This window comes from Phocoena phocoena, chromosome 12 (assembly GCF_963924675.1).
Source record: "Phocoena phocoena chromosome 12, mPhoPho1.1, whole genome shotgun sequence".
Classification (NCBI taxonomy): Eukaryota; Metazoa; Chordata; class Mammalia; order Artiodactyla; family Phocoenidae; genus Phocoena; species Phocoena phocoena.
In genome coordinates, this window is record NC_089230.1 from 35,886,915 (window position 1) to 35,911,486 (window position 24,572).

The following is a 24,572-nucleotide window of genomic DNA, read 5'->3' on the forward strand; positions in this document are numbered from 1 at the left end:
GACTAAAATGGTCTCTAGATAGATAGAGAGAGATATCCAAGTATCTCATAAAGTTAAAATGTGATTAGAGACAAATTTTTTTAAAAAAATCAATTATATTCCATTATATCAGTACAAGGAAAAACAGTAAAGAGTAGAAAATAAAATTAAGAAATTCCTACAAAATCCTATTTAGAAAACAGTAACTATGAGCATGAAACTCTAGATAGAGCTAAGGACTAGCAATGAAACATATTTAATATGAAATACTTATTACTTACTTATCCATGGGATGAGCTTTCCGCTGAATATCTTTGGGGGAAATGCTGACTAAAGAAAAGGCACCCTTCCTAAAAATGGGGGCTTGAACACTTGGTTCTACTCTTTGAGGTAGGCAATCATGGAGAACGCTGGAGAGAGAATACACACACTTGCAGGAAGTACCTACTGCTCACGTATTGGATCTGAGAAATATGCATATGACATGAATAGCACGTTTTAAAAGGACAGACACCTGTGTGCTCATGGGTACATAACTTAAATTTTTAAGTATTAAAAAAAAAATCCCAACCATTACAAAGTGCTTGGGAACTTCAGTTATTCTTGACATTATGTAAGGAAATACCACGCTTTCTAAAACAGTATCAACTTAACATATATGATGCGTTTACTCTAAATGTGGGCAGGCACAAAATGTTAATTATCCCACGTAAAACAAAGGGCTTGTTGATCTCAATTAGAAACAGATTAGAGAAACATGGTATTTTAGATAATTTTTAACAAATATATATTACAAAATATAAATATCAAGGTATAAATTAATTTCTCATTAAAAGAGTCACACAGAATAAAAATCCTCAGGCCACTACTCACTTGACTCCGTAACAAATGTTATATAACAAGTGTTCACTCAACTTTAAAATAAAACATTTAAAAAGCTACATTTGCTTCCTTTCTCTTCTACCAAATGGATAGAGAATCATACCACTTAGATTTCCCAGTATGTGGGGCAAAGTGCACTCATGCTGGTGCTGTATAAATTGCCACACACTTTCCTGTGCAACCTGTATTTAAACGCCTTACACGTACCCTTTGGTTTCGTAAGACAACCTGAAGAATTTTACAAAGGTGTTTAATATAGTGTTGCTTATAATGGAAAAAAAACTGGAATAACCTTATATACAAAGCAGAAACATAATTAAATCAACCAGGAAACATAATGGGGGCTACTAATTATATTATTCATATACATATAATAGTATAGTAGTACGTAATGTGGAAAATATGCATAACATATTAAGTGGGGAAAAAAACAAATTGCAAAATAGATTCTACCTTCCTCTCCCCTCCTGCTTATCTGTATGTTCAAGTGTTGCTAAAACTATCTTAGCATAATTATTTTCAAGTTTAAACACATTTAAAAATACCCACGGGCTCTCTCTTTCCCCCTTCCCCTCTCTTATTAGTTTACTTATTACACAAATCAAACTAACCAATTAATTCATCTTGGATTAAACATTTATACATGATTTGGTAAATTCTACATAATTCCCAGTTAACTCCATTTCCATCTTATTTATTTTAGAAGCTGGATATTATGAAATCAATTATTATGAAACACTTCAAAGATTGAGGCCATAAATAATTGAAAAAAAAGAAAACTTTTAATTTGAATAGGAATTATTGGTTCTTTCTAAGAAAGGAAATATCTCAGTGTTAAGAAAGGAAAAAAGACAATTGTATTTTTTATATAGAAGAGTATCCAAATGTTTGGAATACCATCTATATTGTCTCTAGAAAGTGCGAGGAACTGTTTTCACAAGATCCTCAGGGTAGGTTCCCAGTCTTACTCATTTATAACTAGCCCAGTGCCTGCCAGGACATACACACTCAGTAATTGTGCAACTATGATCTAGTTACTTAACCCTCACCATGACCCGTTTTTCAAATTAGGAAATCATGTTTCAAATGGATAATGTATCTCATTCTAGGGCCCACAATTCCTAGGGATTCTCATTCATCTCAGTCCAATTTGGGGGCTCATTATTCCATTGGCCAGAGCAGGGCAACCCAAGGCGCCATACCTCTTCCAGGGCAGGACATGATTCTGTCTTCTTAGACATCAGATAGCTTCTGGCACAGGCTCGCACAGAGTAAAGGTGCAAAAAATAGATGCTTGTCAATAACAACAACCTTATTGCTTGTGGTACTTTATCAATTTAGGATTATCTTCCCGATAAAATATTCCTTTAGGAGCAATAGTGTTGGGTTTTTTTGTTGTTGTTGTTTTGTTTTCAAATTGAAGTATAACTTACAATATTATATTAGTTTCAGGTGTACAACATAGTGCTTTGGTGTTTTATACATTAGGAAAGGATCAGCACAGGAAATCTAGTTATCATTTGTCACCATACAAAGTTATCTATTGTAGATTTCTGATTTGTGGTTACCATGGGATTCATGTATGTTGACCTATAACTACACTTACTTGTTTTAAGCAGGTAATTATTTAAGTTTCAACACATTCTAAAAGACCTACATTTTTACCCCCCCCCCATTTTGTGTTTTTGATGTCATATTTTACATCTTCATGTTTATACCTTAACTGTTTATTGTAGTTATAGTTGACTTTACAATTTTTCATCTTTTAATCTTCTTACCGGGACTCTCTTGGTGGCACAGTGGTTAAGAATCCGCCTGCCAATGCAGGGGACACAGGTTTGAGCCCTGGTCCGGGAAGATCCCACATGCCGCGGAGCCACTAAGCCCGTGCGCCCCAATTACTGAAGCCTGCGTGCCTAGAGCCCGTGCTCTGCAACGAGAAGCCACTGCAACGAGAAGCCCGCGCACCGCAACGAAAAGTTGCCCCCGCTCATCGCAACTAGAGAAAGCCTGCGCACAGCAACAAAGATCAAATGCAGCCACAAATAAATGAATAAAATTAAAAAAATAAATCTTCGTACTGGCTTATTTCAGTGGTTGATCCACAGTCTTTATATTTGTCTTTACTAGTGGGATTTTTCCTTTTCTATAAATTCTTCTTGTTGAAGCTTTTTCTCTTCCACTTAGAAAAGATCCTTTGACATTTGCTTTTAGAGTTGGTATAGTATTAATGAACTCCTTGCTTATCTGAGAAGTTCTTTATCTCTCCTATTCTGAATGACAATCTTGCCAAGTAGAGTACCCTCGGTTGTAGGTTTTTCTCTTTTAGCACTTAAAATTTATCATGCCACTCCCTTCTGGCTTGCAAAGTTTCTGCAGAGGAATCAGCTGATAGCTTATGGGGATTACTTGTACATGACTCTTTTTCTCTTGCTGCCTTTAGAATTCTCTCTTTAAGTTTTGCCATTTTAATTACGATTTGTTGGTGTGGGGTCTCTTTGGGTTCATTTTGTTTGAGACTCTCTGTGCTTCCTGTATCTGGATATATGTTTCCTTCTTCAGGTTTGGGAAGTTTTCAGCCATAATTTTATCAAATACATTTTTGACCCTTTTCTCTCTCTTCTCCTTCTGGGACCCCTATAATGTGAATGTTAGTATGCCTGGTGTTGTCCCAAAGGTCCCTTAAACTGTTCTCATTTTTTTCTTTTTGCTGTTCTGATTGCATGATTTCCATTATTCTATCTTCCAGATCACTCATGTGTTCTTCTGTACCACCTTGTCTGCTGTTAATTCCTTCTAGTATGTTTTTCATTTTAGTTATTGTAATTCTTCAGTTCTGACTGGTTTTTGTTTTCTAGTTCCTTGTTAAAATTCTCACTCTGTTCATCCATTCTTTTCCCTAGTTCAGTTAGCATTCTTATTACTAATGTTTTGAACTCTTTATCTGGTAAATTATTTATCTCTGTTTCATTAGTTGTTTTTTCAAGGGAGTTTTCTTGTTCTGCTGTTTGAAACAACTTTCTCTGTCTCTATGAAATTAGGTCAAACAGTTACCTATCCTGGTGTTGACGGGATGCCCTTGTGTGGAAGCATACTGACACAATCTGCATGTGGCTTCGGTGGGAGAGCTAGATATGAAATGAGCACAGGTCATGTCTTTCCCCAGGGTGTGCTGGCAGCTCTTACCTTGGTGGCAGGTGGAGCTGGCGATGGAAGCAACAGAGCCAGAGCCAGGTGTGAGCTGGGGCTTCTCCTGTGCTCAGTGGCTGACACTTCCTCACTGGGGGCAGGGGCAGGTCCCAAGGTGCTGAAGCAGAAGCACTGAGGTTCAGGTCTGAGCTGGTTCTGTTCCCTCTAAGTGTGTGCTCTCCCTGCTCCCAGCATCGGCACCTTTGCCCCAGAGGACCAAGAGGCTGGAGCGGGCACCTGGAGTGGGCCGGGGCAGCTGCTGGGGCAGTCCCATTATGCCAGTCAGCACTCCAGACCACACACAATCTGCTGGCTCCATGAGCACCAGGGAATGGCTCCTCTTTCTGCATTCAGAGGCAGTGCCAGGTCCAAGCTGGCTCCTTGCCCACAACTGTGCGCTCTCCTCGGCAAGAGCAGCCTTAGCCCTAGCGGGGAGCTGCATCAGAGAACAAGAGGGGCCCAGACGTGCACTGAGGTGGTCATGGGAAAATGCCCATGAGAAACCAGTCGGCATCCTGGTCAGTTTCATCCTGAGCAGTTTCAGTCTGCTTCCTCCGCCTTGTTTCAGGAGAAAGCAAGTGTGTGCGCGCTCTTCAGGAGCAGAGTCTAAGTTCCCCGCAGCCCCCCTGCTATTCCCACTGGTCTTCAAACAAGCCAAGGGGTATCATCTTCCCTGTACTGGACCCCAGGGCAGGGGCACCCAATATGTGGTTCAAACCGCTCACTCCTCCGGGAGTATCTCCCAGCCCATCTAATCTCCTTCCTTTTCTGTGTCTCCTCCTAGAGGCACAGGTCCTGACCTGATCGTTTCTCTTCCCTTCCTGACTTTGTGTGGATCATTTTTTACAGACTTGGTTGTACAAGAGTCTTTCTGCCAGTTTCCAGTTTGTTTTCAGTGAGAATTGCTCTACTTGAAGATGTATTTTTGATGTGTTTATGGGGGAAGATGAGCTCAGTGTCTTCCTACTCCATCATCTTGATCTTTAAAATTACTACACTATTACTGACTATATTCCCTGTATTGTACATATATCCCAGGACTTATTTTATACTTGGAAGTTTGTACCTCTTAATCCCCTTCACTTCTCTTGCCAATCCCCATGGCAACCATCCAGTTTGCTTTCTGTATCTGTGAGATGGTTTCTGTTTTGTTATGTTTGTTCATTTGAATTGTTTTTTAGATTCCATATAGGTGAAATCATACAGTATTTATCTTTCTCTGTCTTACTTATTACACTTAGCATAACACACTCTAGGTCCATCCATATTGTTGCAAATGGCAAGATTTCATTCTTTTCTATTATGGCTGAGGGATATTCCATTGTGTTTCTTCCTTACCCATTCATCTATCGATGGACACTTAGATTGCTTCCATACCTTATTGTAAATAATGCTGCAGTGAACAATGGGATGCATACATCTTTTTGACTTAGTGTTGTTTTCTTCAGATATATACCCAGAAGTGGAATTGCTAGACTGTGTGGTAGCTCCTTTTTTAATTTTTTGCAGAACCTCCATATTGTTCTCCATAGTGGTTGTACCAATTTGCTTTCCCACCAACAGTGCATGAGACTTCCCTTTCTCCACATCCTCACCAACACTTGTTACTTCTTGTCTTTTTGATGACAGCCATTCTGACAGGTGTGAGGTAGTATCTAATCATGATTTAGAATTTATTTATTTATTTTTGGCTGTGTTGAGTCTTTGTTGCTATGCGCGGGCTTTCTCTAGTTGCGGTGAGCAGGCAACTCATTGCGGTGGCTTCTCTTGTTGCAGAGCACGGGCTCTAGACACTCGGGCTTCAGTAGTTGTGGCGCACAGGCTTAGTTGCTCCACAGCATGTGGGGTCTTCCCAGACCAGGGCTCAAACCCGTGTCCCCTGCATTGGCAGGCAGATTCTTAACCACTGCGCCACCAGAGAAGTCCTCTAATCATGATTTTGATTTGCATTTCCCTGATGATTAGCGATTTGAGCATCTTTTCACATGCCTGTTGGCCATCTGTATGTCTTCTTTGGAAAAATGTCTATTCAGATCCTCTGCCCACTTTTTAACTGAAATTTTTTTTGATACTGAGTTGTATGAGTTCTTTATGTTTGAGTTCTTCATGTGTTTTGGATATTAATCCCTTATCAGACATATAATTTGCAAATATCTTCTCCCTTTCAGTAGGTTGCTTTTTCATTTTGTTGATCATTTCCTTCACTGTGCAAAACCTTTTTAGTTTGATGTAGTCCTATTTGTTTATTTTTGCTTCTGTGGCCCTTGCCCAAGGAGACATATCCAAAACAATACTGCTGAGACCGATGTCAAAGAGCTTATTGCCTATGTTTTCTTCAATGAGTTTTATGGTTTCGGGTCTTACATTTACATCTTTAATCTATTTTATTTTTGTATGTGGTGTAAGAAAGTGGTCCAGTTTTCCCAGCGCCATTTATTGAAGAGACTGTCTTTGCCCCCATATTCTTGCCTCCTCTTTTGTAAGTTAATTGCCCATAAAAATGTGTGTTTATTTTGGTGCTCTCCATTCTGTTCCATTGATCTATGTATGTTTGGTGCCAGTATCATACTGCTTTGATTACTATAGCTTTGTATTATAGTTTGAAATCAGGGAGTATGATGCCTTCAGCTTTGCTCTTCTTTCTCAAGATTGCTTTGATTATTTGGGGGGTTTTGTGGTACCATACAAATTTTAGGATTATTTGTTCTATCTCTATGAAAAACACAACCGGAATTTTGATAGGTATTGCATTGAATCTGTGGTATGGACTTTTAACAATATTATTCCAATCCATGAGCATGGGATAGCTTTCCATTTATTTGTGTCTTCCTTGATTTCTTTCGTCAGTGTCTTATAGTTTACAGCATTTAGGTCTTTTACCTCCTTGGTTAAATTTATTCCTAGGCATTTTATTCTCTTTGACACAATTGTAATTGGAATTATTCTCTTAATTTCTTTCTGATAACTCATTATTAGCATACAGAAACAACTGATTTTTGTATATTGATTTTTGTATTCTGAAACTTACTGAATCATTTATTAGTTCTAAGAGGTTTTTTGGTTGTTGTTGTTGGACTCTTTAGGGTTTTCTATATATGATATTGTGTTAGCTACAAATAGTGACAGTTTTACTTCTTCCTTTCTGGATGACTTTTCTTTTTCTTGTCTGATTGCTGTAGTTAGGACTTCCAATACTATGTTGAATAAAAGTGGCAAGAGTGGGTATCCCTGACTTGTTCCTGATCTTAGAGGAAAAACTTTTCAGCTGAAGTGAGTCTTTTGTATGCAGCATATAGACAGGTCTTATTTTATCTACTCAGCCACCCTGTGTCTCATGATTGAAACATTTACTGCATTTATATTTAAGTGATTATTGATAGGTGTGTACTTATTGCCATTTGGTTCATTGTTTTCTGGTTATTTTTGTAGTTCTTCTGTCCCTTTCTTCTTCTCTTGGTCTATTCCCTTGTGGTTCAGTAATTTTCTTTAATGTTATGTTTGGGTTCCTTTCACTTTATTTGCTTGTATCTATTGTAGGTTTTTGTTTATGGTTACCATGAGGTTCATACATATTGACATGTGGGTGTATGTACATGTATATACATATATATACATATGCATACACACACATGTACATATACATGTGTGTATATATATAGTTTATTTTAAGCTGATAGTCATGTAAGTTCAAACATATCCCAAAAGCACTACATTTTTACCACTCCCCTCCATGTATTATGTTTTATGACATCCTATTTTACCTTTTATTTTGTGTATACCTTAACCATTTATTGTAGTTATAGTTGATTTTACTCCTTTTGTCTTTTAACCTTCACAGAAGCTTTTTAAGTGGTTAATCCACTGCCTTTACTATATATTTGCTTTTATCAGTAAGATTTTGTTTCATATATATTTTTATTTCTAGTTATGGTCTTATCTTTTCCATTTAAAGAAGACCTTTTAACATTTCTTGTAAGACCTGTTAGTTCAGTAGTGATGAGCTCCTTTAGTTTTTGCTTGTTTGCTCTGTATCTCTCCTTCAATTCTGAATGATAAACTTGCCAGGTAGAGTATTCTTGATTTTAAGTATATTTCCTTTCTACACTTTAAATATATCCTGCCACACACCATGGCCTGCAAAGTTTCTGTTGAAAAATCAGCTAATATCTTATGGGGCTTCCCTTGAATGTGACTAGTTGTTTTTCTCTTGCTGTCTTCAAAATTCTCTTTAACTTCTGCCTTGTTAATTATGTCTTGGTATGTATCTCTTTGGGTTCATCTTGTTCGGGACTCTCTGTGATTCCTGGACTTGGATGTCTGTTTCTTTCCCCAGGTTAGGAAAGTTTTCAGCCATTATTTCTTCAGAAAAGTTTTCTGCCCCTTTCTCTCTTCTTTTCCTGGGACCCCTATTATGCAAATGTTAGTGCATTTGATATTGTCCCAGAGGTCCCTTAAACTACCTGCATTTAAAGTTTTTTCTTTTTGCTGTTCTTATTGGATAATTTCCACTATATTATGTCTTCCAGATCACTGATCCATTCTCTGTATCATCTAATCTGCTGTTGATTAGGAACAATAGAGAGGAATAGTGAAACATGTTTGTGAACTTCTGTCAACAGGAAAACATTAAGGAGCTGCGGTGCATTCCATGAGCCAAAGAGACCTGCCCATAAGAGTACACTGTCACACAGAAGGTCTATGAGAGCATCTTATGACCTAGAAAGAAAGCCACTGCTAGGGCGACATCACTCTGCTGCTGAAACTCCAATGATATGAAGACCCATTAAATAGAAAGGCAAGAAGAAATGCTCAGTTTGATGTAGCAAGGGAGTCCAGAAATTATCATCAGAGTGAGAAAAGCACTGCATGCCACTTCCTAGCTCCTTAAGGACTTTGTTGACCTTAAAGTCCTGAAGAATTTCATAAATTGGAAATAAAAATGAACTTTTATTTCTTGTGCACTTGGAGTTCTGGGTGGGAGCTAACTATAGAATTTCTTCATCTTTCCCTATCTTAAACTAAAATGTAGCTTTTCTTAAGGGTAGGTAGAGATGGAAATACATAAAGGAACAACAGAAAAAAAATTCCTAACATCTATACAAAAAATCATTAACATAGTGAGATAATGTCTCCCAGAAAAATCTTTGGTTAATTAATGATTAGCTTAAGAAAGAAAACTAAGAATGTCAGGTTATTTGTTAGCCAAAGACAAATAAATCATGGACACTATAAAACACAATGTAATAGAATTCAACAAGTGACCTACTTTAAAAAGCTCACAAAAACCACCTCTGTATGAGGTCAAAGAGAAGTACTATTTCAGCATTACAGACTTATTCTGGGTTAAAGAATGACAGTAAAATAACTACATGTGTGAGACTGCAAAAAATTTACTCTAGAAGATTCTTTGGTATGCACAAGTCTCATTGAAGATAATAAAATTGAAAAATCCTAATGTCCTTATATTTTAAACAGTACATTTCTCCAGAGAAAAAAACATATGATAGGTAGTTTTCCTGACGGATGAGGAATCCACATAACCTAAATGTGGCTGAAAGTTTCAGTGCTTTGTTTTCCCCACTTTTAAAATCAGTTTGTCCATCTATGACATCTGATTCTAGAACACTGATTTTAACAGGATTTCAGAAATTTATTATTTAAAAATATTTCAACAGAAGAAATGTGAAAGACACATATTTTCTTTGTATCTCCTCAGTGTCCTTAGTTTAAAGTTTCGTGGAGATAGCATTGGGGCTGCAAGCACAGGACAGGAGTGTATTTTGTAAATAGGAAACAGATTATGTTTAATGTCTATGTAAACATGGGTCTGTGTCTAAGCCAGAAAAAATATTAACAAATTTGTTCATTAAAATCCTATTAATTATCTTCACATTAAACTATGATTTATTAAAATCAGGCAACTCGATGAGAATTATCATTCTGGGTACTAATCAGCCAGAAGGTGTGCTCATGGTTGAAATTTAATTTTCTTTATTAAAAATTCATGCTTTGGAGTTCCCTTGTGGTCCAGTGGTTAAGACTCGGTGCTTTCACTGCTGTGGGCCCGGGTTCAATCCCTGGTTGAGGAACTAAGGTCCCACAAGCCACACAGTGCAGCCAAATAAATAAATGAAATGACCTCTTCACTACTGAGATATCAGGGGGAAAGTTCATTAAAAAAAAAAAAAAAATTCATGCTTATGGAAGCTCAGTGAGTATTTGTTCTTGGTAGGTATGTTAGCCAAAAAGTATGCCTTGATGACTAGCTAGGAGAAGGAAAAATGTGTGGATTTAACAATTTTGAAAACTAATTGCAAGGCCTTTGTAAAGAAAGTATATTTTATTCTATTACATACAAAAGAAAAACAATTTTTTCTAAAAATAATATTTCCTAAATATTTCTATTATAAAGATGTCTTCAGTGACCTATTGCTGAAGAATGTCTATGTCACTATCCCTGCTATCCTAGACTGTCACATCACCAATAAATTTTCTTCTTTGGCAATTTAAAAACACAAATCTCTTTAGAGGTATATAGCCCCTCGAGCGTACCCAAGTGATCTCATGTTACACTTCTCACGCTGCTGAGTCACAGATACTTTTCTCCATAAGGCGAAAGCAATCTTTAGTCCCCCCAGAATAACGGGCACTTTAAAATTACAATCATGCCTCTCTATTGCACTTGGGGTTTGGATCTGCTCCATCATATTCCTTTATTCCCAACAGAATAGCAATTGCAATTACTGGCACTTTAGAATATCTCAACCTTCCTTCATTTAAAATTCAACTGGGTAGAAAGTTTTGAAAGTGGTTCGGCACACAGTACCTAGGATAATCTCAAATTTGCTATATTGAAAACACCCTTTAGCAGAAAGCTACTGAAATAATATCCTTCTAGAAATTCTAAAATGTACAATTAAGAGAAACCTATTATTCAAGAATAAAATTATTTCAAGATTAAATTAAAAATCAAGATGCAATTAGAATCTACTTGACCAACAGATTTCCCATTCTAGCTCACACTCACCTCTCCCGAGGAACAGCAAACCAGTACTCTGGTTGCTTTCTTCGTTTGCCATACTGCTGGACCATGGCTGCAGTGTGAGTGGCAAAGGACTTTCTCATTGGTTTTCCCACTTTAATGCACAGAAACATGGGTGGAGTCTTGCTTTTCTCTTCTTTTGAAGGAAGTATATCTGAATCACACATGAAAAAAATTTCCTCATTATTGACGATATTGGTGATAGTTGCCATAAACATCATACAACATCATCATATTAGGACTAATTAAATTTTTCAGATTGTCTTTAGCACAAAAGGAAAAAGCTTTGGATGTTTCAGGTTTGTCTACACCACATGAGATGCTACAAACTAGGAATAAGGATAAAAACCAACACACAAAACAGCAAAGGGTGGAGAATTGTAACAACCCACAAGAATACATATTAATGAACGGTACTGAGGACCCAACCATACCATAACGCAATTCAGTTTAGAACTGAAATACCTTCAAAAACCTTTTAAAACTCCTTTAGATTTAGAAATTCAAAGTGAAAAAGGAAAGTTACCTGAAAGATGTAAAAAAGCGAACTACTTTTGAAATAGAATTCTATGTCATAGCTTAATGTTCAAAATAGATAGCATATATTGCTAATTTTTCCCAATTACAGTTGAGCCCTGAACAAAACAGGGTTTAGAGGCACTGACACCTGTGCAGTTAAAAATCTGTGTATAACTTGAGACTTGGCCCTCCATGGATTCAACCAACCATGGATGGCGTAGTACTGTATTTCGTGTTTATTGAAAAAAAATCTGTGTATAAGTGGTCCTATGCAGTTCAAAACCTTCTAATGTAAAGATATACCCTTTTGAGAAAATACTGTTCTCAAATAATTATACTACTTTTGCTATTGCATGTACAAGTTTTAGGAAGGCAGCTATACAGGCATACCTTGGAGATATTTGTGGGTTTGGTTCCAGACCATCACAATAAAGTAAATATCGCAATCTAGTAAGTAACACAAATTTTTTGGTTTCCCAGTGCATATAAAAGTTATGTTTATACTATACTGTAGTCTGTTAAGTGTGCCATAGCATTATGTATAAAAAAGTACATCTTAAAGAATCCCTTATTGCTAAAAAATGCCAACCATCATCTGAGCCTTCAGTGAGCTACAGCAGTAATATCAAAGATCACTGATCACAGATCACCATAATAATGAAGTCTGAAATCTTGAAAGAATTACCAAAATGTGACACAGAGACATGAAGTGGGCAAATACTGTTGGAAACAAGGTGCCCACAGACTTGCTTGACACAGGGTTGCCACAATCTTCAATTTGTAAAAAGAAAAAGAAAAAGAAATGCATTATCTGTGAAGCACAATAAAACAAGCCTATACAACAGAATATAAAGACACTAAAAATGGCTTACCTTCAATGGGTACCTGAATTCTCTTTAATAGCCATAACTGAATTTCAGATTTATTATCCATTTGTGCACCTTGGCAGCTGTTGTCCAGAGTAGGTTCCAAAGAGGAGTCCGGATACACTTTATTCATATTTTCTTCTGTAGAAGAGCCTAGTTGCAATGGAAGGGGTGCTCTCTCTTTCACCCAGGTTTTATCTGGCTGTTCATTGCCCTCAATTGGGGGATCACCTGCCTGGGGAAGAGAACTACTAAGAGTGATGTCTATTCCCACTGGCTCAATACTTTTGCCATCACTTAATTCTGCCTTCTGCAAGTTATCAGGTAACTGTGACCCTTCTTTGTTCTTATTAAGGTAATATTCAATGAGTTTAACTTTATCTAGATCTTCATGTATGTTCAATGTGTTTTCCACCTGGCTTTCTGGGGAACCAGACTGCTTGTCCACCTCTGGCATTATATCTTGCTTCTCACACGTTTCTAAATCTAGGGTCCCCTTCAATTCAGCATCACACTCTGTTTCTGAAAAGTTCAGGGCTGACTGCACCTGCATTTCCGTAGTAGAACCTATTGTTTGTGATTTAGTCTTCCTTAGCTCCGCTGGGTCAAGAGAAGGGCACTCCTTTGAGGTGTCTCTTTTGTCCATTCCACTATCATTTTGAGAAGAAAGTTCTTCCAAGTCAACGAAGTCGTCTTCTTCTCCTAAGAGAGAATTTTCTTTGGCTATAGATTCAAATGCAGCCTGAGTGTCAGAAAGTTCCTTGCTGACTTTAGCTACTGCGGCAGACCGTTTGATTGCCTCTGCAGAGAATTCCAGTTTCTTTAACTTGTCTGACACAGAGCTGTCTGAGGGTTTCTTTTCTGTGTGTTCTGTTGACTTCTCCAAAGCTCTTGTTGATTTGGAATCTGAAGTGTTGGTTCTCTCTCCATTCTGCTGCCGTTTTTCTTTGTTGAGAGATTTGAACTTACTGAATGGGTTGATATCCTTTTCTGAAGCCAGGTCTTCCCATTCTCCAGGCCTGTACAGAGGACAAAGATCCTGAGGTAGGTCACTGTGGGGGGAAAAATGGTGGGTGCACATGGAATGTTAAAGACAAAAACCAAAACAAAATGGATGAAAGGCAAAAAACAAAACAAAACCCAGCCAAAAACCAAAATATAAATATACTACAACTTAAATTTATGTTTAAAGGACTTTAAAATAAGGAAATGAAATCCAGAAATCGACTTCAAAATGAAAAATAAAATCAATTATAAAAAGTGGCAAAATAAAGAACCATGAGAGCTGCTCGCATATCCTATTAGAAGCAAATGAATGGTATTTGAGGTCATTTATGAACATGGAGATGTCACCCACCAGATTTTTAATGATGAAATAATGTTTCTGATTTTCATGAAGGACAAAGGAGAGGGACTGTTTCAGTACTATGACTAAAATTCCTTAGATATTCAAGGCTTTTCCTTTTTTATAAAATAGTACATAAACCAACTACATTAATTCTGAATGGCTCATTGACTGAGTAGCTACTCGTTTAACTGCTCTATAAAATGACTGACACTGAACCATAATTTTGGAAGATCTGATGCTTCCAATAAAAGACATCCTTCTACTCCTGAAGGAGATGCAAGAGGATGATTTCCACTATTATTGTGGATATACAGCACCTGCTCCATTTTACAGTTTAAAATTTTATAGTTACCTGGGACACAGTCAATTTTTTCCCTTAATAACAGATGCTTTACTACGCAGATTTGAGGTTTTATCAGTTACTCATTGCCATAAAGTAAAATTGATATTGTAATAAAATGAAAGAGTTAAGAAATTTATACTAATTATTATAAGTAAGAGCTCATTCAATTTACTTTTCTATAAAATTTTGAACTGGGACACAGTTAATTGTTCTTCCTTAATAACAGATGGTCTACTACCCAGATTTGATTTACACAGAAAACACTGATTAAACATGCTCTCCAAAGTGTAAAATAAATTGTCAAGAAACACTTTTTTAAATCTGTATTTCCGCTTACCCTAGTGTCGATAGTGGGTTAAAACACAGAGGTATAAAAACCCTATTTAAAAATAACATTTTTGGATTTCAGAAATAAATTTTCTAAAAAGGCTAGATCATATTCAGGTAATACTTTATTATTCTTGCTTTGAAATAATTATGACAATACTCAACAAAGTGCCAGGAAGTTCAAGTTACTGAACTTGAACTGTCTCCCCAAAGTTACTGAATAAATCACTTGCACGGAACACCCATGCTTTTTCCCATACAAAATAAAAGCCTATGTAATTGTCAGGCTCTGACAAACACTTTAAAAAGCCTCTAATTCATAATTCATTGCAATTCAATAATCATTCATCGAGCCCCTAAACACCACATGCTAAAAGACAATTGTAACAGTATCTCTGTTCTTCAGGAACCTGCACATACAAAAGTGTTCTGCTCAACGTGAGCAGATTAAAGATGCTTCAATCCTAGAGTCAAATAAGTTAGTGTAATGTAGTATAATTTCCATTTTCAGACCCAAAATTTAATTTGGCATATTAAAGGCCAAAGTAAGTCCTGTAACAAAGAAGCCCAGCTTTTCACATACTTAACTAGCAAATTAATAAGCAAAACCATCTTCCATGAACACCTAAGCCCCTTCCTCATCTCTTCCTTCTCTAGCTAGCTTGACCCCCACAAAGAATGCATTCGACTGCACTCTAATCAGCCTCCTATATTACCTTCTTGTCTATCCCTCCCTTCTTGTTCTACCTAATCCAAGCCGGGATTAATTCAGCCATCTCTTTTTCTGCATCACAACTGTCAAGCTCTGCCGGGGCAAAGTACATAGTGGTGTCAACTGGCTCTGCTGTTAATGAATGTTTTCTAGACTCAGCCAGAGACCTAATAATGACCAATAATCCTTTCGGTTGTTCTGTTCCTAGTCTCCGTGGCAGCTGGAGTTACAAAATGTCTTACACAAAATATATAAAGCCTGAAGGTGAGGATGGAGAGATTTTACACACACACATACACACACACACACTCTCTCTCTTTTAAAAACTATTTGCACATGGCAGCTAGATAATTTGCACTTCTTGTTTTACCATACAACTTTAAATAATGAAATTTAAACTACTTTAAACAATTGATGGAATTCTGAGGTCAATACCAAGTTCGTTTCACACTGATTCCACTACCACATTCTATTTTGCTCACGGGTGCACATACTGTTCATTAGCCTAAGAAGTCTTTATATACCTGCATCCACGGTAGCAATCACTGTACAATTCTGAAATAATTTCAACACATTAGGAGCCAATTCTCAACTCCTCTCTCTCCCCCCATCTACAGCATTAGGCCCGGATCATGAAACACAATCTCACATTGAGAGGAATCTTTCTGTAAGAACGTACCTTCCCTATTATTAAAAGAATACTTAACATCCTAAGCTGAAGATGTGTAACAGTATTCCTCCACTGAAGCCATCATTGGGCAAGAAATGCCCCTATCTGCCTGTGCATCCACTTCCAAACTTAACTGTATCTTTACCTACTCTTATCTTCTTTCCTCTTGTCACCTCATGTTCACACTTTCTTCCCAAAAGTGACTCTTTCACTCCCTCTCCTCCTTCTCATCTAAGATTCCAAGGTAGCTGGACACTCCTTCATGTGGTTCTCATGGAATGCCGTGTGCACGTCTGTATCTACAGTGTTGTTCAATTACCACTTCTCTCCACCTGTCGCACCCAGTAAACTGCAGGACAGGGGCCGTGACCCACTTATCTTCATATCCTTGCCACACAAGAGACGTGCACTAAGATGCATTAGAAGTCTCATTCTGCGTGAATAAAAGATTCCCACAGAACAATGATTAGAGTTTCGGATATGAACTGAAGGTTCAAATAAACAGCCTATACTTATTAGGTACCAGGCTATTTTCTAAGAGTTTTGGTATATCAATGCTTTTAGATCTTGTAACAGCTCTGCAAGCTGAAGAATACTATTAATTCCATTTTACAGATGAGAAAACCGAGGCTCAAGATTCAGTCACTCGTGAAGGTCATGCAGCCATAAGTGGCAGAGCCAGGGAAACCCAGGCATCATCCTTCAGGACTGCCTGGTCTGCTACACTGCCTCCTAAACCTCTAGGCACTTCTGCCAGAACTTGGAAACTACCCAGTGACCATGCTCCAGTGGTTCCTTCAGTGGCTGGGCATGTAAGGGTCTAGTGGATCAGATGCTAAGGACTGTAGAAGTCCAGGGGAACCTGCTGGCATAAACCCCTAGGGACGCTGTGTCTGGGTTAGTTCCCTAGTTACCTTCCCTTCTTTTCCTGATTCCAAGGGGCTAGCTTCCCTTTGTTCTGTTGGACCCACTGCTTTGCCTTTACCTTGCTATCACTAAGAGTTTCTAAAGTGTTTTACTGCTAGCACATATATAGTATACAGAAATAGGCACACTGACAAAATGACAGAAAGAGTCAGATTATCCCTACAAGTGAATCGATTCTCTGAGTTTTCTTAAACCCTTTCTTCATGGGGAGCTTCTTTAAATCAAAAAACTCAGTTTTAGAAGGCAAAAGTAATCAGGACTAAAGTAATATCCATCTACATTTAAGAGACAAAACAAACTACTATTACAGCCTTTGCACACCACTTAAGGTATTCTGGTTACAGGGGCAGTGGCTCTGCATGTCCACACAAATCTCTCTCCACACAGGATTAAGGAAACACACGAGCTGGGAAGATAACCTATCCTAGAATTTGAATGAGGAAGAATGTAAATCTGTTTACCAGTTAAACCAAAGAGAAAATACTATTCTCTTATTGATAATCAGACAAATTCTTTCAGAGAAACTTCATTTATTCTTTCATAAATTAAGAACATGCATTGCTCTTCAGAAAAATAAGCCAAAGAAATACCATTATTACATGATTTTTTGATTTGAATGTTTCACTCTTCCTTATTGACCTTATCATTTCCATTTCCTCTCCTTTTTCTATTTTTTAAAATTTAGTGCACAAATATTCTACCTTCAAATTCACCTCTACACAATCTCTCACTCCTGCCAATGCCCTCACTTTTTAATTGCATTTAATTCTCCCAATACCCCTTTTTCTGGTAAACAAAGAAAGATCTCTTACGATGGCAAGGCATCTTTGATCTTCATGTGGGAGATGTCATTGTAGAGCGCGATGGAAACAACCTCTTCCATGGGGCAAATGAGGCCGTACTCCTCACACCCATTTTCAATGACCAGGGGATCGGACTTATGAGGGTCAAACATGATATTGTTAGGAGTAACGATCATGACACCTCCGACCACACCCTGAAGAAAAAGACAGTACAGAGTCGCTACAGGCAAGATGCAACCACCCTAGCAGCTTTAATGAACTTATGTTGCCATTCCATTGACCTTCTGAACCATGGTATCCTACAGGGCAATTGCATCCCCTCTACGAGGGCTGGAAAAAACAGGCTGATGAAATACAACGTTGGGTGCGGTGTGCTGAGCAGAGAAACAGGCTTGCCTCGCTGTGGCAATCAGCTGAGCCTGGTTCTAGCACGGCTGCTGCAATAGTACAATTGTGGTAGGATCTTGGGTTTCACATGTATGTCTCAGATTCGCCAACGCCCTGTCTGTAAAATGAGAAGGGCTGTCCCAGGTACCTTCCAAATTGAGAACTGGGTACTGTACAATCCACTCAGCACATATTCACTACCTGTCCAGCAAGTGCCTGGTACTGTGCTAAGGGAGCGGCTGTACTTCTAATATTTTGCTCTAAGATGCTTAGAAAGCCCACATTCAGCAAAATCTGACACAAATAGGAGTATGAAATTTTTGCAGACAAAAGTGAATATATCCAAACTATGGAAACCGAAAGCAAAGAACAGTAGCTTGGTGGGTACTTAAAGTCTGAAACTTGGTCAGTTTATATGGTAGACCCTGTTGGCCACAGGGATGTTATCTACCAGGGACAGCAGGATATAAATAACTCCCTTTAGGTAAGTTATTTTTTTAATTTATTTATTTTTGCGGTACGCGGGCCTCTCACTGTTGTGGCCTCTCCCGTTGCGGAGCACAGGCTCTGGACGCGCAGGCTCAGCGGCCATGGCTCATGGGCCCAGCCACTCCGCGGCATGTGGGATCTTCCCGGACCGGGGCACGAACCCGTGTCCCCTGCATCGGCAGGCGGACTCTCAACCACTGCGCCACCAGGGAAGCCCTAGGTAAGTTATTTATTTTGATACTCTTAATGAGTTTAGTGATCACCTTGGCAAAAAGTTTTGCCTTTCAGCACTACTTAGTCTTAGTTGCAAAAGTTTCAAGTGCATATCAATAATGTATTTTCCTACCATTTGAACCTGGCATGAAGTCTCTACTATGAGCACAGGAATTCACTTTGTATCAATATTACCCCTTCTTCAGAGGCTCACAAAATGTCAGATTTGTTCTTTATACAAAACACCAACAACCAAAAAACTGAAACCACGATGTAACAGACATTTTTCATACCAGAATTTCTAGCGGCAAACAGGTCGAGAACTTAACCATTTTCCAGGTTAGGTGTTTAGCTCTTCACATGAATTTTCTTTTAATTAGCATATCCTATGAGTTAAATTTTATTATTGTTCCTACTTTATAGATAAGGAAAAATGGAAGCTTAAGAAATTCAAATACTTTGCCCATCGTCTCAGAGCTAGTGGTGGTAGAGTTGGAATTTAAGTTCAGTGAGCCCGACTCCAGCATTTGCTCTTAAACACATTCTGTACTGTCTCTCCAACAATTTATGGGCTAAGAACTGAAATATAAGTAATAAACCCAAGGTCACAAAGAATCGCATTTCAACGTGATGATTGTTACTCCCTCAGTAAGTCAAATGTCAGGCATCCAAGAGGGGAAAACTAATGGACAGTTGTGAAATCTTAAAGCTGAAACTTCGGGTAAGATATTTTAAAATAGCCTGCCTTCAGTAATTTGGAACTAGTTTAGTTTTCCATAGACTCCAAGAAAAGGAAACAAATGGCATAGCCATATACCTTTCCATCGGTGAAGTAGCGACAATTCATTTTTAAAAATTTTACCACGCCTGGCTCGTCCTCTTCAGAAGTGGATGATAAGACTCTCTCAATGGGTTTTAAGGCCTTTCTTGCTAAGTCAGCATCCTTTAGAAAGCAAAATTTTCCAAAATCAAATAGAAGCACTTTTTCAAAAGATTATTCATTTATTTGAATCAAGCCATCTACGTTCCCTGTAAGTAACCTGTTCCTATTTAACATGAACATAAAAAAAGGCATATGTCTTTCAACCTTCAAAAATATCACCCAAATCAAACTAAGATTTTTAAAAAGCACATATGTATGAACCCATAAAAATGCCTCATCAAGTGTCTTTAGCAAATACCTTAAATCAAAGAATTTATATTGGACTCATGGTTCAAATTCTTTAGAAAAAGGAGTAAAGTAGTACAAATAAATTATTGGTCTCATTGAGAGCTTAACTTCATACTTCTACATAAATAAGACATGCATTTCTGCCTTTGAGACCTTAATTGTGAACAGGTTTCTTCTCTCAACTAATGACAAATTACTTAAGCCCACCTCTTTGTCGAGGGAGGAGAGTTTCAGATGAACTCTCGTGAAAAATAACATGTAGAATTCTGCAATAACTCAAAACCATTGCTGAGAAATATGAACTTCAGTGCATGAATGAAATACATACAGGCAGTTTATCATATTCTGCATCTGATGATGAAGGAGAGACAGTAGCACCAGGACTGGATGATGATAACCTTAAGGTACTGGAAGGAAAGTTGGCATCTGGCACAAAAAGAACCTGAGAATGGGGAAGACAAGCTAGGTGAGTCCCAGGAATTGGGCAAACCACAAGGCAGTGTTTAGAGCAATTACTCTCTGTACAGTATCATGCTGGGTGTGTGACTAAGACCTAGTTGGCTGTCACAGAACTCATGAGCTACTTGGGGTCTTCCAGACTAATCCATGAAACTATACTCAGCAATATGAATGTGTGCAGATGTGTGCAGTGCAAAGGGTACTGAACACACTGCAGGAGCTCACAGAGGGGAGAGGAAAGGGGGGGAGTATTCTGCAAAGGCCATATGAAGCAGGTGGGTCCAAGTGAAGCTTTGGACAATACACAGGATTTGGATAGGGAGGGAAGAGCCTTCCAGGGCAGGGTACTAATAGTACAAGGGAATAGAGGAGAGAGTCACATGGCATGCTTCTAAACATAATTCCTGTGTCAGGAAGGAAGGGGACACATCTAGGCTTCCTAACTCAAAGCAGGCCCTGAGTGCTAACGCAGTAAGGTCCTTATATGATAAACTGTACAAGATAGTATCAATGTACAAGATAGTATCAATAATCAATACTTTCTCTTCCATCACTGTTTAGGTTATCTAAAAATAAATAAAATAAAATAAAATAAATAAAAATAAATATAAAAAATAAAATAAATAAAATTAAAATAAATAAATAAAATAAAAATAAATAAAATAAATAAAAAATAAAATAAAATAAAATCCCCTAAATTGTACTAAATAGCTTCCTTCTGTAAAATATTCTGGTTCCCGAAATGTTATTGTGATTCTGTTATTCAACACTTTTTTCACGAGACATGGCTACATTCTGGCATTATATCAAAAACAGTCTTAAAGTGACCTCTAATGTTATAAAACATAATTCAGAGCAAATCATGTAACAGCTGTTTAACACTGTTATTCACTCTTCTCCATCCTTCCAGTCATCTCTCTATTTTAACTTTAGTTATTTTAAATCGCTCTTCAATCCAGAAAAAATGAGGCCACAACAAAAGACACATTAAGATAAAGGTGGGAAAATCACCATCAAGGAGAAATAAGATGAGGACTGATTATACTGAAAATGTGCTCCAAAATTACCAAACATTCATTGAGAAGTGGGCCATAAAACTGGCTCTAAGTTTCCAAATAACCAATGCAAAGAGATAGACATCGTGAGTTAACAGAATTCAATGTTCATAAAATAAAAACAAACCAGTTTCTTAGAAGTACAAGTATCCTCCCATGAAGTCTCATTAAAAAAAAAAGTGTCTCACAGTGAACTCTTTGTCCTTGATGACACATTGACAGTAAATACAATAAACAGTTTGGAGGACTGTTCTTTATAACAATTTCAAAATGGGTCAGTGGAAAATGTCAGAAGTTTGGAGTTCCATAAAAGCAATTTACAGAAGGCTAAAATTACATGGTCTTAGTATACAGCTCTTATGTATCATATGTATCTAGGCTAGAGGGACGGATAGATGTCATTTCTTCCAAACAATTCTCCATTAATATTTTTTTTTGCACCTGAGCTCTTGACAGGCATTAGGCAACATAGAGTGAGATTCTATTGTCTGACACTCTAAATGTCAAATCAAAGGGATAATTCCTATGCATAAACAGTTCACTGCACTGTAGACAGAAGTAACAGTTGAACACAGGGAAGCTCAGTCAGAATACGTCTTACTTCAACATGGAAGTGAGTCTGGATCACTCTTCTCAATTCCTTATCTTTGCCAGAAAAATCATAAGTGGAGCTAGATGCTGGGACAACTAACAGCACATAACTGTTTAGTTATATGAGGGCTACACAGCACATTAAAGTCTAGAAGGGACATCTGAGATAATGCAGCCCAACCCCTCATATTTCAGAGATAAGGAAACCAGGGTCAAAAAAGGAAGTGACTTACCCAAGTCAAACAGTTACTAAAGGGTCAAAGGAAACGAAGCTTTGGGGCACCTATTTCTATATTTTTACCCTTAACTAGGCATATTAAAACAGTTCCTATACCTCCTATTAGCTACTGGACCTTAATCCCGTTCACTTAGTAAACGAATAAGGAATCACCCTAAATGATTTTACTAAGTCCCAGTGACTACAGTCTTCAGCCTTGAATTAGTAAGCTTAGGTTCACTGCTATGGGTCAGTTACACATTATGCAGCAATACCCCAGATTATAAGAAACCCAATAAAAGTGCCTGGAATCTAATTTTCCTAGAGATAAAAATTTATTAATTTTGAAAAAGTTTTAACTCATATTTCCCCTCAATTACCTGGTATCAGCAAGATAGTAATATCTCCTTTTGACAAGGACATAAATACCAAAAGCATGATAGTACAAACTGGTCAATTTATGGTCTGTTGGTTTCATTTGCTGCCCGTGAAAGAAATGCAAAGAATACCACCACTGCCTGAATGAAGTTATACTTAGAAGAAGCAGTATACAGCCTGAATAAAAATGTCACTATAATGTAGAGATGCAGGAACATGGTCTAGTAAGTTAGCAATGGAACCGGAATGTGCTCATGGCAACCAAGTAGTTCTATAGATGGGACTGGAAACTTGGCCTCAGCAAGGATCTGCCAATGACTGGGCCATTTACATTTATTGGCTAAGTGTAGTTTTCAAGTAGAAACATAAGAATATCTTATGCAGAAGGTATTTAAAAATTTGCTGGATTAACCGAGAATGGCAAAATTATATGACATGTCAATTTCACTTAGTTTAACAAAGTACTAAAAGCCTGGGAAAAAATGTGTGGCTTTTTTTTTAAATTGAAATATCACTGATTTATAGTATTGCGTTAGTTTCAGGTGTACAGCAAAGTGGTTCAGTTATATATATATATTTCAGATTATATTCCACTATAGATTATTTCTAGATATTGAATATAGTTCCCTGTGCTATATGGTAAATCCTTGCCGCTTACCTATTTTATGTATAGTCGTTTGTATCTGTTAATCCCATACTCCTAATTTGTCTCTCTCTCTTTCCCTTTCTCCTTTGGTAACCATAAGTTTGTTTTCTACGTCTGTTAGTCTATTTCTGTTTTGTATATAGACTCATTTGCATTATGTTTTAGATTTCATGTGTAGTGATATCATATAGTATTTGTCTTCCTCTGTCTTATTTCACCAAGTATAATATTCTCTAGGTCCATCCATGTTGCTGCAAATGGCAATATTTCATTCTTCTTTATGGCTGAGTAATATTCCACTGTGTGTATGGGCACTTGGGTTGTTGTTTCCATGTCTTGGCTATTGTAAATAGTGCTGCTATGAACACTGGTGATGTATCCTTCTGAATTAGAGTTTTTGTTTTTTCTGGATATATACCCAGGGGAAGGACTGCTGGATTATACAGTAGCTCTGTTTTTTAAGGAACCTCCATACTGTTCTTCATAGTGGCTGCACCAATTTACATTCCCACCAAACAGTGTAGGAGGGTTCCCTTTTCTCCACACCCTCTCCAGCATTTATTATTGTAGACTTCTCAATGACAGCCATTCTGACTGGTGTGAGGTGATATCTCATTGCTGTTTTGATCCGCATTTCTCTAATAATTAGCAATGTTGAGCATCTTTTTGTGTGTCTGTAGGCTTTTCTTGATGGTCCTGCTGAATGTCTCCACCTTTGGCTGGATTGACTTCTTTTGTCATGGTATCAAATCAAGACCAAAATGACAAAAATTTTGCCTAATTTAAAACAAAACAATGACCACAATGGACCCCAGGAGTGGACTAAACTGAAACTTGCAATTCTAAATTAAATATTCTAAGAATATCTGTATGAAATTCTACAGGGAAAAAAGTTACATTAATTTAACTTCTCTTGATGGAAACATCTATAACACAAATGACAGTTTGCCAACTGTGTTAATCATTTGCAAAGCATTCATCTCTGAACAGTTGATAAGTACCAGGATGCTTTCAGAAGTCTTGGATCTAAATGGAAGACTGAACCAATGCACATTATCATTGATGATAATCCTGTGACACTAAGAGTGAGTCATTAAAAATGGCAACAAAAATAAATGCAAAATTTCTAAAGCAAAATTCAACAAGAAGATCATTACCTGGCCTGGAACAATAGTATGTGTGAAAAGCTTATTCAGTTCCACTAGTTTATTGGGAGTGATGTTAAATTTCAGTGCTATGGAGTTTAGGGTGTCCTGGCTTCCAGCCTAGAATAATCAAACAAACAAGATTCAATACACAAAGCAAAAAGCAAACAAAACCTTCCTCTTGATAGTCAACATTAATCTATTTGTGATATGA

At 37.5% G+C, this 24,572-nt stretch overlaps 1 protein-coding gene across 1 annotated transcript in view; it reads right to left on the reverse strand.

The window, feature by feature from the left end:
• NCOA7 (nuclear receptor coactivator 7) overlaps positions 1-24,572 on the reverse strand; it is a 149,573-nt gene that overhangs the window by 34,138 nt on the left and 90,863 nt on the right. Inside the window, exons 6-11 of the mRNA XM_065889246.1 lie at positions 24,371-24,478; positions 20,196-20,309; positions 19,514-19,639; positions 17,617-17,801; positions 12,484-13,529; positions 11,078-11,246 (exon numbers count right to left, since the gene is read on the reverse strand). Coding sequence (XP_065745318.1) covers positions 11,078-11,246; positions 12,484-13,529; positions 17,617-17,801; positions 19,514-19,639; positions 20,196-20,309; positions 24,371-24,478 — 1,748 coding nt within the window. The remainder of the gene's footprint in view (positions 1-11,077; positions 11,247-12,483; positions 13,530-17,616; positions 17,802-19,513; positions 19,640-20,195; positions 20,310-24,370; positions 24,479-24,572) is intronic.